General features: G+C 46.3%; 1 protein-coding gene across 1 annotated transcript; it reads left to right on the top strand.

Annotated features, from left to right (window-relative positions):
* The first annotated feature begins 12566 nt into the window (after positions 1–12566).
* Positions 12567–13688, top strand: LOC118653348 (melanoma-associated antigen B10-like). Its single transcript, XM_036304074.1, has 2 exons — positions 12567–12855; positions 12934–13688. The coding sequence occupies exons 1-2, from the start codon at positions 12567–12569 to the stop codon at positions 13686–13688; spliced, it is 1044 nt and encodes a 347-aa protein (XP_036159967.1).
* The last annotated feature ends 3648 nt before the right edge of the window (positions 13689–17336 follow it).

Here is a 17336-nt window from a genome sequence, read left to right on the forward strand (position 1 = left end):
CCCCACTGTACATGCTTGATCATTAAAAGTAAAATTATAAATTCAGAAGAGATAGTATTTGCCACCTCCACTTCCCCTCACACATGAGATATCTTTGTGTCATATATATATATATATGACACAAAATATATTTAAATATATTTTATTGATTTCAGAGAGGAAGGTAGAAGGAGAGAGAGATAGAAACGTCAATGATGAGAGAAAATCATTGATCAGCTTCTTCCTGCATGCTCCCCACTGGGGATGGAGCCCGCAACCCGGGCATGTACCCTTGACTGGAATTGAACCTGGGACCCTTTAGTTCGTAGGCCAATGCTCTATCCACTGAGCCAAACCAGCTAGGGCTCCACCATATATTTTACCCTTAATGCAGTACATATGTGGAGTCTCTAGCTTAGAACTGTGCAATAGAACTTTCTGTAATGATGGAAATGTTCCAATAAAGTAAAGTAGCCACCTTTGGTTAATGAGCACTCAAAATCTGACTAGTGTGACCAAGGAACTTTAACTTTGTTCAATAATGAATTTACCTTAAATTTAAATAATTACATGTTGCTAACAACTACTATAGTAGGCAGTGTGTTAGTTTATCTCAATCATAAATCTATCTCATTGCCAATTGGTTAGAGCTTGCTAGGAGGTTAATCATACAAAGCTTTTTACAAGATTTTCATAATAGAAAATGAGGTCCATGCCTACCTAGGTCATTTTCTCAATCTTGGTACTACTGACAGTTTAAGTCAGATAATTATTTGGTGTGTGTGCGAGGGAGGAATGCAGGGGGCAGGTATCCTGTGTATAGAAGATATTTAGCAACAGCCCTGGCCTCTACCCTCTAGATGACAGAAGCACCTCTGGTCTAGTTATGACAACTGAAAATGTCTTCAGACATTGCCTAATGTCTTCTGGGGCTTTAAGGAGCATCCTCACAAGCACTACCTTTAATCCTAATTATTTGTGATGGAATTCTCGCCACTTCTTCAGGCAATCTGCCTCCAAGACCACCTGGCTCAGTTAAGGAGGTTCATAAACATACCTCCTGTGATGGATATCTGAATATATTACTGTGAAGTAAGAGGCGGACAGAACATAGTATAGGAAAAAAGGAAGAGGAGAACTTATTTCATTACAAACACAAAAAATATTAATGTTTATATTAGACACGTTGTGTTCTTACACTTTTAACTTTGAAAAATGACTTCATCTATATTTCCTAGTATGTTTGATTGCTTGGAATTACCACCCATTTAAAGAGTTTCTAACTTTATATTATTTTGGCACATTTAATTTAAGAAGTATTTAAATAGTATTTTAAATCTCACCCCTGTGAGACAAGAATAGAAATAAAATCCTGTTCTAAATCTGTCAAGGGTCAGAGTCATCCTTCCTACCTCAAATGGAAGCAAACCAGCTCAGTACAGGGGGAGAAAGGTTGTGTATTGCAACAACTAGGGAAGGGGAGGAGGACATCATCTCTGGGCGTGGTCCTGGACACAGATATTTTGGAAGCAACAGTCAAATACAAACAGTCAGAAGATGTTTCTGGTCTGGCATATTCAAACTATATGACCTTCAGCATTTATGCTCCTTCATCTCTGAATGTTCTCATTTAATTGCACAAGGGCAGACCCTGTCCAGACACTTTATCTTTTATTTCGCATTAAGAAAAAAAATGAAATGAGTGTTCGGTTTGTAGCAGTATTGTAAAAACAACTAGAAAAGTATCTCTTACAAAGCTTCCCAATGCAGTCTGGGCAGCAATAACTGACAGTTATATTCATAAAGAAGGCCTACGACAATATAATAATTACCTGTGCTTTCCAGAATACATACTACATATTCACTTTCAGTAAGATATTTATCACTTATATGAAAGTTTCTACCCTGGACTGCCAAATCAGAATTGATTGAACAGACTACCATTTATCAATATGCCACTATTTTGTTTTATTTTTAAGCTAAAATATATAATATCTATGGTAATTTTAAACATTTTTTTTCAATTGCATTTTTATAGTCAGTGTTATTTTCTATCAGTTTCAGGAGTACAGCATAGTAGTTAGACAATCATATACTTTACAAACTGTTCCCCCCCTAATATTTTCAGGACCCACCTGGCACCATACAGAGTTATCACAATGGCTACATTTCCTACGCTGTACTTTATATCCCCATGACAATTTGTAACTACCGATCTGTACTTCTCAGTCCCTTCACCTTTTTCACCCAGTTCCCCAACCACCCTCCCCTCTGACAACCATCAGTCTCTTCTCTATATCCATGAGTCTGTTTCTATTTTGTTTGTTGTTTATTTTGTTCTTTAGATTCCACATGTAAGTGAAATCATGAGGTATTTGTCTTTTTCTGACTGACTTGTTGAAAAGGCAAGATTCCGTTCTCTTTCTTTTTTTTATTATTAGTTAAGGTATTACAAATGTGTCCTCATCCCCCCCATTAACCCCCAACCTCCCCCCCACACACACTCATGCTCCCATCCCCCTGTTGTCCATGTCCATTGGTATGGCTTATATACATGTATACAAGTCCTTCGGTTGATCTCTTCCCCTTACCCCCGCCCTCCCCTACTTTCCTTCTGGGGATTGATAGCCTGATTGCTGTTTCTCAGTCTTTGAGTCTGTCCCTTTTCATCAGTCTATGTTGTTCTCTATAATCCACAAATGAGTGAGATCATGTGGTATTTATCTTTCTCTGACTGGCTTATTTCACTTAGCATAATGCTCTCCAGTTCCATCCATGCTGTTGCAAAAGGCAAGAGTTCCTTTTTTTTTACCGCAGCATAGTATTCCATTGTGTATATGTACCACAGTTTTCTAATCCACTCATCTGCTGATGGGCACTTAGGCTGTTTCCAAATCTTAGCTATGGTGAATTGTGCTGCTATGAACATAGGGGTGCATATATCCTCTCTGATTGGCGTTTCTGGTTTCTTGGGATATATTCCTAGTAGTGGGATCACTGGGTCAAATGGGAGTTCCATTTTTAGTCTTCTGAGGTAGCTCCATACTGTTCTCCACAGTGGCTGCACCATTAGAGAGAGGAAGGGAGGGAGGGAAAGGGGAGAGAGAGAGAGAGAGAGAGAGAGAGAGAGAGAGAGAGAGAGAGAGGAGCATTGATGTGAGAGAGAAACATCAATCAGTTGAGATTGCATGTGCCCCTTCTGGGCATTGATCTTGCAACTTGGGAAGATTTAAAACCCATCCTTCACAAACTGTCCCAAAAAACTGAAGAAGAGGCAATCCTTCCTAACGCATTCTATGACACCAATATAACCCTGATACCAAAACCTGGCAAAGATAACACAAAAAAATAAAAATACAGGCCAATATCAGATAAATACAGATGCAAAAATCCTAAACAAAATACTAGAAAATCGAATACAACAGTACATTTAAAAATTAATGCATCATGATTAAGTGGGGTTCATTCCAGGGGCAAAAGGATGATTCAACAAATGCAAATCAATCATAATATACCACATTAACAAAAGAAAGGATAAAATCATGTGATCTTATCAACAGATGCAGAAAAAGCATTTGATAAGATACAATATCCATTTATGATTAAAACACTCAATAAAATAGGAATAGAAGGAAAGTACCTCAACATAATAAAGGCATCTATGATAAACCCTCAATGGTGAAAAACTGAAAGCTTTTCCTCTAAGATCAGGAACAAGACGAGGATGTCCACCCTCACCACTCTTATTCAGCATAGTGCTGGAAGTCCTAGCCAGAACAATAAGGCAGGAGAAAGAAATAAAAGGCATCCAAATAGGGAATGAAGAAATAAACTATCACTTTTTGCAGATGACATGATTCTATATATAGAAAACCCTAAAGGCTCCAGTAAAAAAAATGATTAGAAACAAATACAGTAAAATTTCAGGTACAGAGTCAATGTGTAAAAGTCCATTGCCTTCCTGTATACTAACAACAAAACATCAGAAAAAGAAATGAAAAAAAAAATAATTTTGCAATTGCAAGCAAAAGAATAAAATAACTGGGAATAAACTTAACAAAGAACGCAAAAGACCTAGATATTGAAAATTACAAAGCATTATTTAAAAGAGATTGAAAAAGATACAAAAAAATGGAAAAATATTCCGTGTTCATGGATTGGAAGAAGCAACAGAGTTCAAATGGCCATATAACCCAAAGCAGTATACAGATTTAATGCAATCCCCATCAAGATCCCAATGTCATTTTTTAAAGAAATTGAATGAGAAATGATAAGATTTGTCTGGAACCACAAAAGATCCCAAATAGCCAAAGCAATCCTGTTAAAAAAGGAACGAAGCTAGAGGTATCACGCTGCCTGACTTCAAATTATACTACAAAGCTACAATAATCAAAACAGTGTGGTATTGGCAGAGAATCAGACACATAGATCAATGGAACAGAATGGAAAGCCCAGCTATAAAACCACATGTAAATGGACGAATAATTTTTGAGAAAGGAGCCAGAAGCACACAATGGAGTTAAGATTGTCTCTTCAATAAATGGTGCTGAGAAAACTGGAAAGTCACATGCAAATGAATGAAACTGGATTACAGTGTGTCCCCATGTACAAAAAATAATTCAAAATGGATCAAAGCCCTAACTATAAGATCTGAAATAATAAGTTACATAGAAGAAAATATAGGTACCAAACTTATGGGCCTTGGTCATAGAGAACATTTTATGAACTTGACCCCAAGGGGAAGTAAAGGCAAAAGTAAATGAATGGTTCTAGATCAAACTAAAAAGCTTCTGTACAATTAAAGAAACTGACAACAAAATAAAGAGGCAGCCAACCAGATGGGAGATGGTAGCTGCAAACAGTAGTTCTGCCAAAGGTTTCATTTCCAAAATATATAAAGAAAAGAACACCAAATAAACAAACAACCCAATCAAAAAATAGGCAGAGGACCTGAAAATACACCTCTCCCAAAGAAGACATATGAACAGCCAATAGATGTATGAAAAGATGTTCAACCTCCCTGGCAATTAAGGAAATGCAAATCAAAACAATGATGTGATACCACCTTACACCTGTTAGAGTGGCCATTATCAACAAGACAAGCAATACCAAGTGTTGGAGAGGTTGTGGATAAAAGGGAATCCTCATTCACTGCTGGTGGGAATGTAGACTGGTACAACCACTATGGAAAGCAGTCTGGCAATTCCTCAAAAAAATGAGAATAGAGATACCATACATCCTAGCAATTCCTCTCCTCAGTATATACCCAAAAACCTCAAAATCAAGTATTTGCAAAGGTAGAGGCACCCCATGTTCATTGCAGTGTTATTCACGGTGGCCAAGACATGGAAACAACCAAAGTGTCCTGAGATAGAGGACTAGGTAAAGATGTGATACATATACACAATGGTATACCACTCAGCCAAAAGAAAGGATGAAATAGTGCCATTTTCAAAAACGTGGATGAACCTTGAGAACATTATGCTAAGTGATATGTCAGTTAGAAAAAGCTAAGAACCATATGATTTCACTCATATGTGGGATATTAAACTGAAACTCATGAACATAAACAGCAGTGTGATGGTTGCCAGAGGGAAGGGTGTGGGGATAGAAAGGATCCTAATATATGCCGACAGAAGATTTGACTTTGGGTAGTGAACACATGGTACAATATACAGAGATTGTAACATAGAAACCCACACCTGAAACCTATATGATCATGTTGACCAATGTCATCCCAATACATTTAATTTAAAAAATTGATATTATATTTAGAAGAGAAAAAATAATGTATACTTTAAAAATATACCTTTCTTATCAAGAAAAAATAAATAAAAGTTGACTGGAATATATAACAGAGAAATAAAAGTATCAAAATAAATAAGAAGAAGGAATATTGAAAGGACAGAGATAATAAATGGTGACAATATGGTCTTCTAATTAGAAAATCCAAATGAACCAGGGCACAAACTATTCAAATGAATAAGAGACTCCAAAAGCTATTGTATAGAATATTACCATGCCAAAAGCAGGAGCCTAGCCACACAAAAGCAGTAACTAATTAAGAAAATTAATAGAAAATATTCCCTTCCAAAACAGCAGCACTATCCAAAATTTACATAAAAAGAAGCCTGAGAAAAATATACACCATCTTTTTGGAGGTAACTATTAAAATGTACTGACAGATTTAAGGGAAGAAGTCACAAATAAATACAGGAGTCCACTATTTTTATTCGTGAGGAAAAGAATATTGTCAAGATGTCAATTCTCCTTATTTATAGATTTTCTACCTGACTGGACTGAAATTTGTCCTCCCCCCTCCTTTTCATATGTTGAGTCCTAATCCCCAATGTGACTGTATTTGGAACTAGGGTCTTTCAGGGGCTTAAATGAGGTTAAATGAGGTTATAAGGGTGGGGCCCTAATTCAATAGGGTTCATGTCCCTATAAGAACAGGAAGATACCAGAGGTCACTCTCTCTGTGTGCATTTATGGACAAGAGTCCATGTGAGGACAATACAAGAAGATGGCCATATGCAAAGCCAAAAAGAGAGCTCTTAACAGAATGTGTATCTGCCAGCACCTTGGTCTGGGACTACTAGCCTCCAGAACTGTGAAGAAAAAACAATTTCTCTTAAGATACCCCAATTGTGGTATTTTGTTATTCCTTTGCCCACACTGATGAAGACATTGCCTCACATGTAGCTTCAAAGATGGCTACCCGGCTTGGGCTGCTGTTTCGGGAAATCAACCCTGACAAACTGTGAAAGGGGGAATGAAAGAATAATATCACCCACAGCAAAACAGCATAAATGAGAAACCCAGGGAGAGACTCTATAGTGAACTAGTGGGCATGCCCTGGAGTTGAGCCAGGTCTGTAGCCTGCAAGAGAGACAGATGACAGGATTTGTTGGAGGAAAGATTTTAAAGTTCAGCCCTGCTTTTCTCAGCAGGCCCTGGGGCAATGAATTTCTCCTGCTTCACTGAAGAAACCCAGAGCAGCTCCTCAGAGCCTGCATGCCAGGGCCATGGGATAATATCAGGGTGGAACCAAAGTTTGGGGTTGTTTGAAACAGTATGAATCCAGAAGCTGTGCAATAACCACCTGATACCTCTTTAGTGGGCAGGGACAGGCTTTTAAAATTAATATTATTCTCAAATATAAGGAATGGAAAAAATGTATCACAAACATGGATATGCATTGTTTCATGAAAAATACACACACACACACACACACACACACACACACACACACACACTTGTTAGAGATATGAGTATATTTCTTACTATGAATGAGGGTCAAAAATAAAAGTCTCCACGCCAGATGGAGCATTGTTAGATAATGTCAAATTATCTGGGTCCCCAAAATCATGTAGCACAGCCTCTTCCCCTTAAAAAAGAGATCCTCTCTCAGTTTGGCTTATTTCACTGAACATAATATTTTCCTGGTCCTTCCATGCTGTCCCAAAGGGTAAGAAATCCGTCTTTTTTTTAACAGCCGCATGGTATTCCATTGTGTAAAGGTACCACAGCTTTTTTATCCACTCATCTGCTGATGGGCACTTGGACTGTTTCCAGATCTTAGCTATCGTAAATGCTGCTGCTAACTCAGAGACAAATATCACATGATCTCATTTGTCTGTGGAATCTAAAGATCAACAAAATTAAGACCTGAAGCAGGGAGGCATGGAACAGAATGACATACCTTGATGTGGTGTTGGGGGGGCAAGAAGAGATAAACCAAAGGACTTATATACTTATATGCATAGCCCATGGACACTTGCAATAAGGTAGTGAAGACCTGGGGCGGGGGGCAGGGGGGCGGGCCGGTTGGGCTGGGAGGAGGGGGAAAATGGGAGATATCTGTGATACTAGCAACAATTAAAAAATTTAAAAAAAAATGAAAGGAGATCCTTTAGCATAGAAGGCTCTTAAAGACTGTTTTGCTGGTGAACAAATGCTATGATGGATCAGTGTGTTTTCCTTACAGCCCATCACCCATCCTCGGACCCTGTCTTGCACTGAGATTTCCCCTTCTCACATCTAACCTGGGGCACTTACCCATTTTCTGCAAAAGATTTGTAGTAGGGAAACCGCTCAGTTTCAGAACTGGTATTTCCCAGGGAGCCTGTCAGGGAGCAGCCAAGAGGTCAACCTCCTCCCTACCTCCCCGTGGAGGACTAACAGGACAACCCACAAAGAACAGAAGGACTGCACAGAGCCCCAGGCAAGCTTTTAATCCCAGAAAGCCCTGGACAGAGCTGTCAGCATGAGGTGCCGGCTGACTTCCCCCTCCAGGGTCCCAGGTCTTGGAGGAGAGAAGCGATGCTGAGCAACCAGGTGCGGGCTCTCAGACCTGCGGAAATGGGACTCCCAGGCTCCCAACCACGGGGACTTCCCAGAATGCAGCGCGAGACCCCCGCGTGGCCCGCCCCGCCTCCTCTTCCCCCTCCCACGACGCCCTGACCCGCCCCGCCTCCCCCGCCCCGTGCGCATGCGTGCTCATAGGCTTGAGAGCTGACTGTTGAGGCCAACGTTCTATAATTCTCCGGCGTTTCCGGGAGTGAAGACTTTCCTCTGAGGCTCTTAGGACTCCGGTCAAAGAGAGAAATCCCAGTCTTCATTTGTGGTCAAGGAGTGGAGTAGAAGACCCGGAGAAGACTGAGGGGGGTGAGTCATGGTCTAATGGCATTGGGGTTACGGTGTGAGTCGGTGTGTGGGGGTGGGGTCTTGGTCTAATGGGGGTCATGGTGTGAGTCGGTGTGTGGGGGTGGGGTATTGACTAATGGGGGCTTGGGGGGGTGTGAGTCGGTGTGTGTGGGGTGGATCTTGGTCTAATGGGGTTTGGGGGGTGGTGTGAGTCTGTGTGGGGGGGGTCTTGGTTTAAAGGGGGCTGGGGGTGTGAGACGGTGTGTGGGGGTGGGGTCTTGGTCTAATGGGGGTCATGGTGTGAGTCGGTGTGTGGGGGTGGGGTATTGACTAATGGGGGCTTGGGGGGGTGTGAGTCGGTGTGTGTGGGGTGGATCTTGGTCTAATGGGGTTTGGGGGGTGGTGTGAGTCTGTGTGTGGGGGGGTCTTGGTTTAAAGGGGGCTGGGGGTGTGAGACGGTGTGTGGGGGTGGGGTCTTGGTCTAATGGGGGTCATGGTGTGAGTCGGTGTGTGGGGGTGGGGTATTGACTAATGGGGGCTTGGGGGGTGTGAGTCGGTGTGTGTGGGGTGGATCTTGATCTAATGGGGTTTGGGGGGTGGTGTGAGTCTGTGTGTGGGGGGGGTCTTGGTTTAAAGGGGGCTGGGGGTGTGAGACGGTGTGTGGGGGTGGGGTCTTGGTCTAATGGGGGTCATGGTGTGAGTCGGTGTGTGGGGGTGGGGTATTGACTAATGGGGGCTTGGGGGGGTGTGAGTCGGTGTGTGTGGGGTGGATCTTGATCTAATGGGGTTTGGGGGGTGGTGTGAGTCTGTGTGTGGGGGGGGTCTTGGTTTAAAGGGGGCTGGGGGTGTGAGACGGTGTGTGGGGGTGGGGTCTTGGTCTAATGGGGGTCATGGTGTGAGTCGGTGTGTGGGGGTGGGGTATTGACTAATGGGGGCTTGGGGGGGTGTGAGTCGGTGTGTGTGGGGTGGATCTTGGTCTAATGGGGTTTGGGGGGTGGTGTGAGTCTGTGTGGGGGGGGTCTTGGTTTAAAGGGGGTTGGGGGTGTGAGTCGGTGTGTGGGGGTGGGGTCTTGGTCTATTGGGGTTTGGGGGTCATGGTGTGAGGTGGGGTGGGGTCTTCATCTATTGGGGTTTGGAGGGGTGTGAGTCGGTGTGTGGGGGTGGGGTCTTGGTCTATTGGGGTTTGGGGGTCATGGTGTGAGGTGGGGGTGGGGTCTTCATCTTTGGGGTTTGGGGGTGTGTGAGTCGGTGTGTGGCGGTGGGGTCTTGGTCTAATGGGGGTTGGGGATGTTGGTGGGGGATTTGGGGAGTGGAGTGTTGGTCTAATAGGAGTGGGGGTTGGAGCCTTGGTCTAATTGGGGTGAGGTCTTGGTCTAATGGGGGTTGGGCTCATGGTGTGAGTTGGGGTGTGGGGTGTGGGGTCTTGGTCTAATGGGGGTTGGGGGGTGTGAGTCAGTGTGTGTGGTGTGGGGTCTTGGTCTAATGGGGTGAGATGGTAGGGGCATGGGGTGGGGTCTTGGTCTAATAGAGTTTGGGTGTGGTGGTGGGTATTGGGGAGTGGAGTCTTGGTCTAATCAGGACGGGGTCTTGGTCTAATGGGGGTTTGGGGAGTGTGAGTCAGTGTGTGGGGGTGGGGTCTTGGTCTATTGGGGTTTGGGGGTCATGGTGTGAGGTGGGGGGTGGGGTCTTCATCTGTTGGGGTTTGGGGGTGTGTGAGTCGGTGTGTGGCGGTGGGGTCTTGGTCTAATGGGGGTTGGGGGTGTTGGTGGGGGATTTGGGGAGTGGAGTGTTGGTCTAATAGGAGTGGGGGTTGGAGCCTTGGTCTCATTGGGTTGGGGTCTTGGTCTAATGGGGGTGAGATGGTAGGACACAGGGGGTGGGGTGGGGGTGGGGTCTTGGGCTAATGGAGGTGGGGGTGGAGGTGGGGTCTTGGTCTAATGGGGGTGAGATGGTGGGGCATAGGGGTGGGGGTGAGGGTGGGGGTGGGGTCTTGATCTAATAGGGTTTGGTGGGTGGTTGTGGGGTTCGGGAATGGAGTGTTGGTCTAATGGGCGTGGGGGTTGGAGTCTTGGTCTAATCGGGGTAAGGTCTTGGTGTAATGGGGGTTGGGGGTCATGGTGTGGGTTGGAGTTTGGGGGTGGGGTTGTGGTCTAATGGGATGAGATGTTAGGGGTATGGGGTGAGGCTGGAAGTGGGGTCTTGGTCTAATTGGGGTGAGATGGTAGGGGCATAGGGGTGAGGGTGGGGGTGGGTTTTGGTCTATTGGGGTTTGGGGGGGTGGAGTGAGTCGGTGTGTGGTGTCTTGGTCTAATGGGGGTTGCGGGGTGGTGGAGGGGTTTGGGGAGTGGAGTGTTGGTCTAATGGGAGTGGGGGTTAGAGTCTTGGTCTAATCGGGGTGGGGTGTTAGTCTAATGGGGGTTGGGGGTGGTGTGAGTCAGTTTGTGGGGGGTGGGGTCTTGGTCTAATGGGGGTCATGGTGTGAGTCAGTGTGTGGGGGGTGGGATCTTGGTCTATTGGGGTTTGGGGGTGTGTGAGTCGGTGTGTGTGGGGTGGGGTCTTAGTCTAATGGGGGTTGGGTGGTGGTTGTGTGGGGGTTGGGGAGTGGAGTGTTGGTCTAATGGAAGTGGGGGTGGTGGGGGGTTGGGGTGGAGTCTTGGCTTAATGGGAGTTGGAGGGTGGTGGGGGGTTGGGGGTGTGGTCTTGGTCTAATGTGGGTGGAGGTGGGGGTGGGGTCATGGTCTAACGGGGGGTTGGGTGTTGGTCAGGGGGTTTGGAGTGGAGTCTTGGTTTATGGGAGTTGTGGGGGGTGGGGGCTGGAGTCTTGGTCTAATAGGGGTTGGGGGGTGGTGGGGGTGTTGGGAAGTGTTGGTCTAATGGGAGTAGGGGTTGGAGTCTTGATATAATCGGTGTGGGGTCTTGGTATAATGGGGGTTGGGGGTCATGGTGTGATTTGGGGTGTGGGGTGGGGTCTTGGTCTAATGGGGTGAGATGGTAGGGGCTGTGGGGGTGGGAGGGTCTTGGTCTAATGGGGGTTAGGGGGTTGGGGGGATTGAGGGTGGAGTCTTGGTCTAATGGATGTGGAGGGGAGGTTTGGGGGTGGAGTCTTGGTCTAATGGGGGTTGTGGGGTGGTGGGGGCATGGGGGTGGGGTCTTGGTCTAATAGGCGTGGGGGTTCTTGGTCTCAGGTGTTGGGGGGTCTTGGTCTAATGGGGGTCAGGGGTCTTTTTCTAATGGGGGTCTTGGTCTAATGCAGGTGGGGGGTTCTTGATCTAATGAAGGTGGGGGTTCTTGGTCTCATGGGGATGGGGAGTCTTGGTCTCATGGGGGTGGGGGCTCTTGGTCTAATGGGGGTCGGGGGTTTTCGTCTAATGGAGATGGGGGTTCTTGGTCTCATGGGGGTGGGCGATCTTGGTCAAATGGAGTGGCCATAGGAGTTAGGACAGAAAACCCTAATAATTACTTAGGACAAAGGGATCCCATAAGACACTGCTCCTGATGTAGCTCTAGAAGCCCATCCCCAGCAGGGTGATGAGGTAGGGCTCTCCCTCACTCCCTCAGGCCTCACAGGGGTAAGGCCATTGGGGTAAGGAGTTTAGTTCATAGTGGAGAGGGGAGGAGGCCGGGCCCTGCCAACAGTGGGTCCACAGGATGATCCTGTGAAGGAGAGGATCCTCCACCTCAGAACACAGGGGACCCGCAGAGCCCTGCTCTCAGCCCAAGGTGCACCCTCACTTCCTCTGCAGGGTCGTAGGGCGGAGCAGGAGCCCTGTGGGTGCCTGGATCACTGCCCTCAGACCCTGCAGACATGGCCGGGGTTAAGGTCCAGGTGCTATGTCCCTGCTGAGGGCGCACACGCCATCTCACTCTCCCTCCTCCAGGGGCCCACATCACCTCCTCTCCTGCCACACAGGTGCCCGCTGCCCCTGGCCAGTGTCATCATGCCTCGGGGGAAGAAGAGTAAGCGCCGGGCCCGAGAGAGACGCCGACAGGCCCAGCTGGAGTCTGGGAGAGTCCTGAGTGCTCAGACCTCTGCAGAGGAGGGGGATGAGTCCTCCTCCTCCTCTTCGTCTGAGGTTTCTTCCCTGGGCAGCCCTGAGCCTGCGCTGTCCCAGGAGCCTCAGGGAGCCGCAGCAGCCATTAGCTCTCCCCGCAAGGCAAGAATCGCGTGGCCATGTCTTGATACCACTACCACCAGCACCGAGAGCCAAAGCGAGAGCCAAAGCGAGAGTCAAAGCGAGAGCCAAAGCGAAGAAAGTGCAGGTGCCGCCCAGGCAGGTGCCTCCCAGGAAGGTGCCTCCCAGGAAGGTGCCTCCCAGGCAGAGCCGCGGTCTGATGAATCCCGCAGGAGCCCTCTAGACCAGAAGGCGATGCTGCTGGCGCAGTTCATGCTGCGCAAGTATAACATGAAGCAGCCCATCACCAAGGAAGACATGATGAAGCATGTCGTCAGGAAGCACAAGTCCTACTTCCAGGAGATCCTCAAGAGAGCCTCTGAGCTGATGGTGCTGGCCTTCGGCATTGATGTGAAGGAAGCCGACCCGGCCGGGCACGGCTACGTCCTGGTCAGCAAGCTGCATCACAGCGGGGATAGCAGTCTGCACGGGCAGATCATGCCCAAGAAGGGCCTCCTGATGACCATCCTCTGTGTGATCTTCATGAAGGGCAACCGCGCCCCTGAGGAAGAGATCTGGGATGTCCTCAATGCGATGGGCATACATGCTGGAAAGGAGCACAACCTCCACGGGGATCCCATGAAGCTCATCACAGAAGAGCTGGTGAAAGAAGGCTACCTGGAGTACCGCCAGGTGCTCGACAGTGATCCCCCGAGCCACGAGTTCCTGTGGGGCCCACAAGCCTACGCTGAGACCAGCAAGATGGAAGTGCTGGAGTTCTTAGCCAAGCTTCACGGTACCCAGCCCAGCGCCTTCCCACACTGGTACGAAGAAGCCCTGCAGGATGAGCTGGAGAGAACCCGCCAAAGATTCGAGGCGGTGATTCGAGCTGCCTCTCCAGCCTGTGATCTTTCCAGCACCCGTTTCAGCAACCCCCACATGTATTGAAATCTGAAGCACTTCCCTCACTCTGGCTTGAAGTGGTGGTGGGGGGGTGGGGGGTGCTGGGGAAACGCAGTGCACATCATATCTGTGCTCCTGTTCTGTTATTAAACGATTGCTTTACCTATTGTTGCTGAGTGTTTTCAAATGCTGTTCTTTAAAACAAGTGTAACTAGCATCAGAATCTAAATGCACAAATGATATGGGTTATGAGTTTAATGTTGTTTATGAGGCTTAAGTAAGAGTTTTGCTTTTTACTGAAGAAATGGAGTAACCTTCCGTCTTACATAGTGATCTGGAACAAGACAACATGGCATTAGAAATGTATTTCCTTAGAAATGTGACAGCAATGAGTGGCAAAATAGTTGTTAAAAAAATGTATTGAAATCGGAAGCACTTCCCTCACTTTGTGCTTGAAATGGTGTGGGGTTGGTTAGTGCTGGGGGGAACGCAGTGCACATCATATCTGTGCTCCTGTCCTGTTAATAAATTATTGCTTTATCTTTTTGTTTCTGAATGTTTTCAAATGTTGTTCATTAAAAAAATTTTAATTAACATCAGAATCTAAGTGCACAAATGATATTGGTTATGGGTTTAACGTTGTTTATGAGGCTTAAGAGTAAGAGTTTTGCTTTTTACTAAAAAATGGAGTAACCTTCTGTCTTACATAGTGATCTGGAACAAGACAACATGGCATTAGAAAATGTATTTTCTTAGAAATGTAACAGAAAGAAGTGGCAAAATAGTTGTGATAAAAAATCCAGAGAAAAGTAAAAAATGATCAATTCTTGGTTTCCCTTATTCCTTGTGTTCTGCTGTTCTATAAAATAAAAGTTATATACTTGCACTTGTTTTGTTTATTCAAGTACATAACAGAAATGAAATCATGATGAATTGTTACTGCCTTTTTTAAAAAAAAAAATTCTCAAACATTAATTGAGCATCTGCTCTTGGGAAGGCTCCATGGTGGTGGTGGTGGGGGGAGGGCGGGGGGGCGGGGAGGATGGTGAGAAAAAGAAGACAGAGCTACTGTCCCTAGAATGATGGAAGCTAGAACCAGCTATGGTGAAAGGAAGATGGTGAGATACCTCTAAGACAATAATCCAGTGAAAAGTATGAGGAGGGGAGAAGAGGGAGGTTGTGATAAGAGCAGACAACCTGGGGTCTTAGGACGCCTCAGTCCTTTCAGTGGGCGGTGATGCTATGTGGAGGCGGGTGGGGCCTCAGAGGAGGGTGTGAGTGTGGTGAGCCAGGGCCAGACCCTTGCGTGGTGGGTCTCAGAGTTGAGGAGCTAAGCCTCTAGAGGACTGCTTTTAGCAGCGACTGGGATCCTGGATGAAGCAGAGAGAACTCTCCCCCTGCAGCGGGCATGGAAGGTGCCCTGGGCTTTGGGCCCAGAGCAGGAGAACACAAGGCACAGACTCATCTCCAGGGAGTTTCTGAGAAATCAGGGCAGTACTTCCTCAGGGTGGGATGCCAGGGAGCCACTGTGCTGGCGCCCCTTGCCCTGGGCTGGGAGAAACAGGGTGTGCTCCATAAAAAGGCATCTTAGCTAGTTTATCTTGAGTAAAATTTGTCAACCTCTAAGGGAGGCCTTGATTTTGGGAGAGCTTAAATGAATGGAAAATGGGGTGATTCTGAGCAAAGGGCAGCTGGGAGGGAGGAAAGGAGAGTTGTTTTTGATACACATTTTAGGAGCTTTGTGTTATATGCAGATGAGGGGCATCCCCTAACATCCCAATTAAATACTGTGTCCTCTAAGAGGAATGATTTGCTGAGGTGTTTTTTCTTGCTAAGCAGAATTTTTGGCAGAGTTGTTAGCTGTTCTTTAGCACTGCATATATCTCCTGGATTAACACAACAACAATACAAAGAAAAAAATCTCAGCAGGAGGGTGGGTCTTATTTAAGGTCCAAGAAAATCACAGTAGTAATTGCCATTCTTTACAATCGCAATGCACACCAGTCACTGTGCCAGGTGCTTTACACACACCACAAACACCCCAGCAGTCCCAGAAGGAAGGAGGCACCAAGCCCAAGTCATTGATGAGGAATCCGAGGCTCAGAGGGTTTGGAAAGGTTCAGCATTCACAAGGCTAGTGAGTGACAGAGCCCTAGTCTGAATTGGTGAAGAACCCACCCTGCTCCACTCCTCCCAGCCTTGTGTCTATTCATTCATTTCTCTTCTCACTATTCCATGATGTTTCTCAGATGGTAGGAAGCAGAGGCCTGTGGCTAAAGTACTGAGAGCAAGCCTGAAGAAGGGGTGAAAATGAGAATGAAGCACAATGTAGGGATTGTCTGTGGTTCATTTACCCAGGGACCTCCTGCCCCCTCCCCTGAGGCTCCCGGAGAGCCCCTACCCACCCCCTTGGCTCCTTGATAGCTGACTGCCCTGAGCCCAGCACAAGTGCCCAGTCCCAGCCCTTTCCTGCATTATAGCGCCCTTCCCTTGGGTCTTCCCAGTGTGCCTGCCTCCTATCCACACTGGAGCCTGTCCTGCCATCCAGCTCTTCTCCACATCCTCCCCTGCAGGCTGCACCCTGCTCCCCTGAACACACAGCGCATGCCCCCTGCCTCCCCAACCTGGAGCACCCCAACTCCCTGCAGAGCCCCTCCTTCACTGTGGACCCCTCTGACAGCAGCGGCCCTTTCCATGCAATTCCTCACTTCAGATGGGGACGTTTGCACACCTCTCCTCAGCCCCTCTGGCTGCCTCCATCACATTCTCAGGGTTTTCAATCTGCTGATGACTAGAGTCTGATTTGGCACAGAATCCACTGGTTCTTTGCAGTAGAATTTTATTTTTTTTAATTCATTTTTTAAAATATATTTTATTGATTTTTTTTTTTTTTTACAGAGAGGAAAGGAGAGGGATAGAGAGCCAGAAACACTGATGAGAGAGAAACATTGATCTGCTGCCTCCTGCACACCCCCTACTGGGGATGTGCCCACAACCAAGGTACATGCCCTTGACCGGCATTGAACCTGGTACCCTTCAGTCTGCAGGCCAACGCTCTATCCACTGAGCCAAACCGGTTAGAGCTGCAGTAGAATTTTAATTTTTACCTTGTTGCTCAACAGGAAGCAAAGTTTATCATTTCCAGACCGAGGCATTTGAGAGTCAGTGTGCCTGCTTTCTGTTCAATTCAGCAGCAAACATTGAGAGCCTGTGCTGAGATGTGGAATCACATGCATTGGAGCAGCCTTCATCCCTGGGCCACTTGACAGCATGGACCTCACCTGCCCATGCCAAATTTAATGTGCATAAAAACAAACTTTTGTAGTGTTAGGTCATTCAAATTTTAGGGTTCTTCCATTACATTCGCTAGAAGTTACTTATCTGAATAACAAATGGTTACTATTTATGTTGTTAGCCTTACTCAGCCTAATTGCCACAGAAATAGTGCATATATTGTTTATGCTAAAAATAGGCAATCATGGCCCTGCCTCCTTTCTATGGTCCTGTAAAATTCAGGCCCTGTTAAGTAACCACAAATACAAACCCTGTGTGTATAATTTTTAAATTTTTTTCTAGACTTTTTCTTACATATATGTGCTAGCATAGTACACTGTTGATAACTTCCTTCCAAAATGTCTCCAGTGAGCAGTGAGACAAACTCCTGAGGGATCACAGTAGGGTGGTAACCCCATT

Source organism: Myotis myotis, unplaced genomic scaffold (genome assembly GCF_014108235.1).
Source record: "Myotis myotis isolate mMyoMyo1 unplaced genomic scaffold, mMyoMyo1.p scaffold_m19_p_4, whole genome shotgun sequence".
In the NCBI taxonomy this organism is placed as follows: domain Eukaryota; kingdom Metazoa; phylum Chordata; class Mammalia; order Chiroptera; family Vespertilionidae; genus Myotis; species Myotis myotis.

Bases quoted from the DNA above. Each gene is read 5' to 3' on its own strand.
- LOC118653348 (XM_036304074.1), top strand. From the start codon at position 12,567: ATGCCTCGGGGGAAGAAGAGTAAGCGCCGGGCCCGAGAGAGACGCCGA. The intron at 12,856-12,933 runs GTCAAAGCGAGA...CCTCCCAGGAAG, and splicing joins AAGCGAGAGCCAAAGCGAGA to GTGCCTCCCAGGCAGAGCCG.